Source organism: Egretta garzetta, unplaced genomic scaffold, assembly GCF_000687185.1.
Source record: "Egretta garzetta isolate BGI_Z169 unplaced genomic scaffold, ASM68718v1 scaffold166, whole genome shotgun sequence".
Classification (NCBI taxonomy): domain Eukaryota; kingdom Metazoa; phylum Chordata; class Aves; order Pelecaniformes; family Ardeidae; genus Egretta; species Egretta garzetta.
Window position 1 is genome coordinate 1,122,832 of NW_009260133.1, and position 9,256 is coordinate 1,132,087.

At 37.4% G+C, this 9,256-nt stretch overlaps 1 protein-coding gene across 4 annotated transcripts in view; it reads left to right on the forward strand.

The window, feature by feature from the left end:
• The window catches only part of BICRAL (BRD4 interacting chromatin remodeling complex associated protein like), a 36,504-nt gene extending 29,287 nt beyond the window's left edge, over positions 1 to 7,217 (forward strand). For all 4 annotated transcript variants that reach the window (XM_035897028.1, XM_009641590.2, XM_009641591.2 and 1 more), the window contains 5 exons: positions 176 to 237; positions 367 to 512; positions 680 to 774; positions 2,152 to 2,254; positions 3,065 to 7,217. In XM_035897028.1, the coding sequence (XP_035752921.1) occupies positions 176 to 237; positions 367 to 512; positions 680 to 774; positions 2,152 to 2,254; positions 3,065 to 3,867 (1,209 nt within the window). In that variant the 3' untranslated portion in view covers positions 3,868 to 7,217. The remainder of the gene's footprint in view (positions 1 to 175; positions 238 to 366; positions 513 to 679; positions 775 to 2,151; positions 2,255 to 3,064) is intronic.
• The last annotated feature ends 2,039 nt before the right edge of the window (positions 7,218 to 9,256 follow it).

The following is a 9,256-nucleotide window of genomic DNA, read 5'->3' on the forward strand; positions in this document are numbered from 1 at the left end:
TCCCTATTTCATTGGTACAGTGCCCTTTGAAAACAGAAGCTAGTTGAAAGTGTTTATACTTATGTGGTGCTTACATTTAGTATTGGTGATATACTTAATTGGCAGAAGTAAATGCTGAAACTTAGGCTTTCCAAAGGAGGGGATAGATTGTAATTTGTCTTTATTTTGAACTTAGGTGGATGGTCATTTAGTTGGACAGAAAAGACCTGCTGCTAAACAGTTAACTAAAGGAGCTTTGTAAGTCATTCTTCTTTTGTAATTTTGTTGCAGATACTTCCTCTAATCTTCATTTCTTTTTAGCTTTTGTCAATGTATAAACTTCTGTTAGAATACGTGTTCATTATATATCTTCAACCTTCCTTATAGTATTCTACAGCAATTACAGAAGGATCAAGTGCATGCCGTGACACCAGATAAAAGTCGGTTCAGATCATTAAATGATGCAGTTCAGAGACTCCTTTCATACCATGTGTGCCAGGGATCACTGCCAACAGAGGAAGACTTAAGAAAAGGTAGTTTTCTTTTTAAAAACTGGCAATACGTTTGTAATCCATGTATTGAGACAATTCTTTATGTAAGTTAGAGCAATGAGAAAGGGAACATTTTTAAATTTGTGGAGGTTACTGAATCTTCTGGTTACTGAAGAACAGTATTTGAAAGTATGCTCTTGTCTTTCTAGTGGACAGTGAATTTGAATCTGTAGCTACACAGCTTCTGAAGAGGACACAGGCTATGCTGAACAAATACAGATGTTTGCTTATAGAAGATGCAATGGTAAGGTCTATAAACCAGGTACATCTTATTTTTATAGGATGTGATTCAGTTTGTTGAAAAAAAATGTACAGGAAGGTGAGAGCTAGCATGAAAATTCATTTTGTTGATTTATTGCCTTATGAAGGTGATAAAGATATATACGAAGGTGATAAAGATACATACAAAGGTGATAAAGATATACAGTGGCCAACCTGCATTTTTAAGTGTATGCACACCTTAAAATCAGTGAAATGGGCTGAGTTTGTATTTCGCATACCACCTAAGTAAGGGTGCTGTCATGTATAGGTTCCAGAGGCATTTAAGACACATGAACTTCTGCTCTCTGCTTATATCTTGCTTTTGTGCTGAACAGACTGTGGTGCTCAGACAGGTGATTTCTGTATATTTCTGTGGGTGATAGAGCCTGAAAGAATGTTGAAAAGCTCCATTTAGAGGCCTCCAGCCATATTATAATTGGAGCTAAATTGTACTACAATTTAGGAATTCATTACTTCTACTTAGAGGCTAGTTGGAGCCTCACATTTTCATCAGAAATGCTTCTGATTTAAGTCTTTCACAGTCCCAGGTATGAGGTAGAAAAATAACTTGACAAAGTTACTTTAAGAATGTATTTTAAAAGGATCAAGAAGTGTCGTTGTGGCTTCAGACATGCTAGTTTTCAAGCCTGAAAAAGTTTTTAATTTGAGTATGATAGCAATTTAGATCACTCTGCTTTAGAGACAGGAATATGTAATACAAGTGTTAGAATTAATGTGGTTTTGGAATCTAGCAGTCCCATAAAAAAAGATGCTAACCGTCAAATATTTGCAAGTAATTGCAGGTGCAAAGGAGAGATGGAGGTTAAAATCTGTTCTTTTAGCATCTGGTATGTTGTTTGGTAAATCCCATTCAGTCGTTTTTAAGGGTTATTTCACCTAGTGTTCAGGTTTGGAACAAGTTGTCTGTGTTGTGACTTACTAGCCAGTGAAATTCTGTCTGTGATGGATGGAATGCCTTGAAGGCATTGTCAGCAAAATGCAACTCGGCACCAAGTAGTTAGAAGGGTGGGAGAGAAGTGCAGGGAAGAAAAAAGATGATGGAGTGGTCCTACTGCAAGATTTTTGCTGTTTTTCTCTCTAAAATTAGAGAAAGAGACTGTGTGATGTAAAAACTGTGGTGTACAGCAGTAAACATACTCAGTCCCCAAAAGGTACAGTTCTTACAACTGGAATAGTAATTCCTTGTTTTAAAATCTTTAACAAATAAAATGTGAATAATGTTTTATGGTTGATTTTCAGTAGTGGTTGGGGTCACAGTCAAGTTCATTGAAGATGCTGTGGAATTGTGAACATTCTCCACAAATACCTAATGAAAGACACTCTTTTCCTTTTCCTCCAGCGGATAAATCCCTCGGCAGAAATGGTTATGATTGATAGGATGTTTAACCAGGAAGAAAGGGCATCTCTGACCCGGGATAAGCGTCTTGCACTAGTGGATCCTGGTAAGTAGTAGGTAACGTCTGAATCTTAGAAAAGCCGCGTAAGTATGGAGTGTTTAAACATAGTTGTGGCCACAGTGAGGCACTGATTGCTAGTGATTCCAGTAATGGAAATACTTGCAGTTGCAAGTTAAATTTTAGTAAGTGCCAAATTTGGCAATCTAGAGACACTGTAAGCTTGAAGGCAGCTATTTGGGGAAAAAATATATTTGGCCTGTTTAGCAGAGAAATACTTCTGAGTTTCTTTTGATGATAGTCATGACCCCTGCATGGTCTCAATTCTAGTAGGGAAGAATCTGTGAGTTCGCTGGCTGTCAGAAAGAGTGCTGCTGTATGAAGCATGACTACTCTCGTTCATCTTAACAAAGTATTGCTTTTGGAATGTCATGGCCACTTAAATGGCAACACCAGACTGTTGTTGAACCTAACAACTAGAAACACATTATTTGTGTAAGGCAACAGTTACTATTTGTTTAATGTTCTGCATACTCTGAATATTTTAAAAGATATTCAGAGGATGCGTTGAAGAAGTTACTAAGTCTTCCAGATACCCTATTTGCATATTTAGAATGCTAGAAAGTGCCCTTAGTCTGGTTTTACAGTGAGCATACGTGCATAGTGTGCTGATTAATTTGGTGAAATCTCCTACACTGGACGCAGCAAAACACTTAAGCATGTGTGTGTCTCTTAACAGACATGAACCTATAGGCTGTGGATGTTATTTGAAATTTAATAGTCAGAAACTACATTGGAATGTCTGTTATTTTGATGTATAGGTAATTTAAGTAAAATGTTGTTAACCTTAATTTTCAGATGGTTATCAGGCTGATTTTTGTTGTTCTGCCAAACAATTTGATAAAACAGCTGAAGAAGCACAGTCCAGCAAAAGTGACCATCAGTCTAGTAAAACATTACCTTCTCGAAGTCAGACTACCAAAACCCAAGCTAGAGACCGACCAAAATCCAGCTCAGCAGAGTCCACAAATCACAGTAAACTTCCTCTAGTGCCTAACAGCATTCTGACACCACAAGAAGGAATAGCTTTGGCTAAAAAATCGGAGAGCCTCACTAAAGCTTTAAAGTTTGAAAAAGCTAATTGTTCTTCTGAGAGCCAGTGCGCGGCCCTTTCTGAAGAAAAGATGGCTGGGAAAGATCTTGCCAAGTCCACTGAGAATTCTTCGAGTTCTGAAGACTTGTCAAAAACTGTGTCACGAGGCGGTCATGGAACACACAATAAAGTATCAAGGAACACAGGTCAATCTTTCTCAAAGGTAACGTGTAATAATTCCCTCCAAGACAAAACTCTGAGGAGCTCTCCAAAGAATGAGGTTTTACATCCTGATAACAGGAAAGGCTCTGGTGAACCCCAGCAAGACTTACTGCTCAGTAAGAGTTTAGAAACTACGTTTAAAAACATCTTGGAACTTAAAAAAGCTGGGAGACAGCCACAAAATGAGGCGACAAGTAGCGGCTCAGTTGAATTAGAATTTCCTAATTTTTCACCTATTGCTTCACAGGAAAACTGCCTGGAAAAATTTATTCCAGACCACAGTGAAGGTGTTATAGAAACTGACTCTATTTTAGAAGCAGCTGTAAATAGTATCTTAGAGTGTTAATAGTTACAGTACCATGGACAAGTTATGTTTCTCTTAGCAGAAGCAAATGTGAATGACACCACAAGTACAGCCTGACATGCATTTAAGGTTAACCTTTCTAAACTAGATTCTGTTCTGTGTTTGAGAGCAATACTCATTGTGGTTACAGTGAGATATCCAAGTAAAGTTAATCCTTGTTAGAATGCAGTCTGTTAGGGCCTTACTATTTCAAGTATTATTATGATAGTGCTTTTGATAATTGTGCAGTACTGCAACATAACAAGGTTGCAGGTCGTTAGGCCCTATGTAATACGGTAATATACTGACAATCACAGTCATTTGAAAGGATATATTTATTAAGAAAATGTTTTTAAAAAGTGATGGAAGCAACAATTTTCCCCTACCCTTCTCTTCCACAAATCATCAAATGTTTAGTTTTTCTGGAAAACCCACTGTACCTCTATTCAGAAGTGGTTATTTGCTTTGTCAATGAATCTGTGTTCTAGGATTCTTAAGTTGGAAGGATATCATCAGTGTGTTTACAAGGCATCATAATTTCAACTTAAAGTGCTTTTCTATTGCTTTCTGAGCAGAAACTAGTACTTGACGATATATTTGTAGTGGATAACTTTAGTCCGTGGGATGATATTATATGATCTTAGTCACAGTGGCATGATATGAAGTAATAAATGCTTGACTAAGGAAGGTAGAATGGAAGCCAGTAAATGGCAAAGTGTACAGGATGAGGCCATGATAGAGCCATGAATTTATATATATAATACATATATATGTTAACTCTTGAAGAAAAGATTTTGCATTTTATAATTGGATGTAGTCAGCCTTGAGTCTTTCTGAAGTGGTATAAATGTTTTTTTTATTTGTTGTTTGGTTTTTTTTTTAGACCAAGTGTCAAAAGCACTTTTATTTGAAAACTGTTATGGTATTTGTAGCTTATATTTTAAGAGGACATTAGCCTTACTCTGATTAAATTTAAAGGCCAGTGTTTATTTTTGATTTTTTTTTTGCTTTTTGCTGTCAGAGAATGTTAAATCATCCACCGTAGCAGTCACAATTATCAAGATATGTACAGACCAAAGTCGATCAGCAACCCCATTGTTTAAACATATCGAAAAGTGTATAATTATTAATTCATATTGTAGAGCCAAGTGAAACCATTGCATGGTTTACATTTGGCTTGCTGTCATGTTGTTAAGATAGAATCTTATTATTTTATTTATTTATTTTAATCTATGACATCTGTTTTTTTGGTGTTTTGGGGTTTTTTTGGTTTTGTTTTTTTGTTTTGGTTTTTTTTTCTTTTTTTTTTTTTTGCTGCCCATGCTGCTTTTTCCTAGTTTACTTTGGTCATGAGTGCTTTTGTGCACATAAGTACGCTGACATTTGTCACGTGCGTGTAGTACATATGTCTGCTCAGGAGGATATAGCTTTTGTGGTTTCTAAGGTGTGCTCATGTATCTCCCCCAGACCTTCTCCACAATTTCTTAGAAAGATTACCAGCCATTCTCCAGACTTGCTGATTACAATTTTCATAAGAGAGGCTCATTGTGACGAGCTGTGGTTGTCAGTCAGATTGCCAGGAAAGAAAACAGAAGGCTTTGCTGTCATGTAATTCAGTCCATCTGAATAGTGCAAAAGAAAGCAGAATTAGATCCTTGTGACAGAAGATTATTACAGTGCAACTCAGTGTTGAGCTACAGTCCACTGTCTGACCACTAAAGGAAACCAAATCCAGAAAGCAATGTGAGAAAGATGAACTTACTTAAAATTCATTTCCCCTTCAACATGAATGGAAATACTGGTTTTGTATGTTACTGATTGCCATTTAAAAAAATTGTGCCAATTTTAAAGTACATGTTTGTAAAAACCCAACATTCCCAAGTGTTGTATAAAATATTCAAGGTAATAATAAGTATTGCCAGTTTTAAATTTTTAGTTAGGTGTCCATAGAATAGACTCTCCGGTGGTTAGTTGTTTTCTTATTGGCAAAACTGACAATATAGTCTTCACCTATTGCCTTTTTAGATCTAATAATGTGCTCATGGCTGTGTATCCTGATGCGTATTTTATTTTATAATTTTTGAAATTTAACCATTCTAAACTATCTAGGAAGGAAAACAATAAGTTACACAGCTGTATGTTAACTAGTTAAATTTTCTTTTATAGGGAAAAAAGTAAAGTTGCACATTCATTGATCCACTTGCTTTTTGTACCGCCTACAAAATAGGTATGGGGTTTCCAGCCTCTCTACAGCAAATAACATAATGAAGTATCAGGCTATGTGTCTTCTATTGGATCTCATTTGGGGATGGGGGACAATGGCATATGAAAAATGGCAAATTACAGAAAGTAATCGTGGTTGATTTGGTCAGACACATTTCTCTGAACTGTTTATGAGAGGAACCCATTGAACAATCCTAGCAAGATTAATCTTAGATTGTTAATGTTCTGTTGTTCACTCCTTTGAATTCAATTCTAAAGGAATTCTGGTACGTGGTGAAGCAGTAAATGAAAGAATTGTATTTTTGTTGTGCTTAAAAAAAAAGTTATGAATTTATTAATCGTATGGGCTCAAGTCCAGCAAAGTATTGTGAATGTGCATGACTTTAAACATGTTTTCATTATTTTGCTGGATCAGCATTGTGATTTCAATGTTATTTAATACTGCCTAATATTAAAACAAATTTTAAACTGGCAATTAAGAAAACTATGTTCGTTTTGAAGATTTTAGTATAATTTATCTGTTAGATTAGGGAGGCCTTACAGACTGACTTCACTTAAAGAGGATGTGTCACTTATTGTCAGTGTGGTATGGACTTTATTTGCTTAAATACCTTCATTTGTAAAGTATGTCTCACTTGAAATTGCTTTGTATACATTTTGTAAAAATATTTATAAAATGTTTTGTAAAAAAAAAAGTATAAAAAATTGCAGTTTATTTTGTTATGTTGGATAAATACTGTTAAAAGACACAAGTCAGTAAATATATTGTTAATCCATGGATAGGAAATGTTTAGTTGGAGATTACAAATTGAAACAACCATTGCAATACAGCCAAAGATTTGGGAAAAAATGTCTATCTGTGATTGTCTTGATTTAACCAAGCTGAGTATTTTACATTGCCAAAAGAGGATTGTTCTCAGTTTTAAGTAATATGGTTGCAAAATACTCTTACTCCTGTGCTTTTTATAATGCAGCCGTGTTATAAAATACTTACTAGGCTAGCTTTTGATACGCTTTATGGATCTTTCTGAACATACGCTGTTAGGACTTGGTTTGTGTGGCATTGTAACTGCATAGAGTAATGTTGGTCTCCAGATAACAAGATTGCCAGCGGTCCAGCCCTGTTGCCATGGTGAGGTTGATGAGGCACGCTCTCCTTCTCCAGCATGTTTTCACGAGGTGGAGGCATCATCTTCCTGATACATTGGGGAGGTGGAAGAGAAGAGAGGGTTTTTGTTACTCAGCTGCCACCTCACTCGTGCCGCGGATTTCTGAGTTGTGCCAACTGTATTTGGTCGTAGGTACCTGTGTTTGCCGTATTTCCCATTCCTTCCTTTTGGCTGTGAGAAGATACTACGATTGCTGGTGATGTAATGCTGCTCCCTACTTTCAGAGGGGTGATGAACCTTTTCTTACTGTGAGCTTTTCCAAAAGTACACTGAGATTCTGATCTAGTAAAGCTCTTGCCCTTGGAACTTCAGCACTTTATTTTTGGAGGCTGTGAAAACGAAGGACTGGTGAAGTGCGCTCCCTCTCAACTTGGAGTAGGGCCTGCAGTGTTGAAAGGTAGCAGTCTTTATGGTTAGTATTCATTATTTTGTCAGTGAGAGAAAATAAACATGCATTTTGAATGCTTCCCACATGGATTCAGACAGTAACAATGTGAATGGAGCCAGCTGCGTATTATTTTAATCTCTGTTTGGGTTAGGATGGCTAAGCATCTTGGGTTTTTTTTCACTTTATCATATTGCTGTAGAATTACCAGGCAAACTTTCTCAGTTGGGAAACATTCGCTGTACAGTTCACCATGCAGCTGTCTTCACCTTAGAGTATCTTTTCATTACAAGAACATGGCGTATTTTTTTAATTGCCTTTCAATAGCATTTTTATGGTGGGGTTTGTTACATTTATTCCAGCACTCAGGGCAGAATTCCTGAAGGTGTGGGCATGCATGTTAACGCGTAGCTTATTTAAGAAAGTCAGAACACCTTTCATTTTGAGGATCTGTACAATGAAAAAAAAAAGCCAGAATAAGCTTGGCACAAGGAAAGGTATGTAAGTAATTTTAAACTTTAGAGAAATTCCTCTGTCCTTTGGGAAGTGTTTTCTTTATAAGCCTTCAAATTTTCCCTTTAGAATTGTACACCCTTCTTCTTGGAGTTTTCACAGTGACGTCTTTGTCAGACAGCTTCAAGAAATGCAAGGAGTTGTCTTTGTGCCTCGGGGGTCACCTGTCGCTTTGGTTCAAGAAAGTCATTGCAGAAAATGAGCAAGTTCAGGTGAAGATCTGAGCAGCAGCAGCTCTGATGCACAGATACAACACCCTGTACACAGACCTCACATTGCGGTAGTGCTGGGTATACTGAAGTATTTGTTCATGATTTATGGATTGGCATTTGTCTTTCTGTGCTACTTGTTGTGCAGCTTGTGCTGGAAATGGAAAAAATGGTAACCATCGTAACTTGTTGCAGTGGGTAAACATCAAGCAAACTGGAGCAAGCTTGCTGTACTGGGGAAGAAAGAGATGAAAAAACACAAAGTGTCCGGCTGAACCAGTATTTTTGGTGTAAACCCAAAAACCTCTGAAGTTGCCCTGTTGTGTGCTGAGCATAAAACCCTGCTTTATTTCTTTCTAGGCTTGATACCGTACAGTTTTGTGGGGAAAAGTGTTAAACAAATGGAGGAAGAAGCTAAATCAGAATTTAAGGCTCTTCTGTACTATACTCTGCTTGGCCTCAAACACTGGCTTTTCTTCAGGTGGATGCCATTGTTTTTGTGGATATCGGCCTTCTGGAATGCAGAGATCAGTCTTCATTGCTGCTTTTGCACTGCAGGGTTTTTTGGAGGAAAAAAACCTAGAACCATTTAGGTTGGAAAAGACCCTTAAGGTCATCAAGACCAACCGTTAACCTAACCCTGTCAAGCCAAATGAGGTGCTCTCATTTGAGGTAAATTGTTGCACCTATATTAATGCAACGACAGTGATTTTAGATTTCGGTGCTTTGAGGAGGAAGCAAGGTTAGTCCACGCTGAAACACCTTAATGAAGCTCAACAAGGGCAGGTGTCGAGTGCCGTGCCTAGGGAGGTTGAACCCCATGCACCAGTACAGGCTGGGGGCTGGCCTGGGAGTCCTGGTGGATGACAAGCTGACCATGAGCCAGCAGTGTG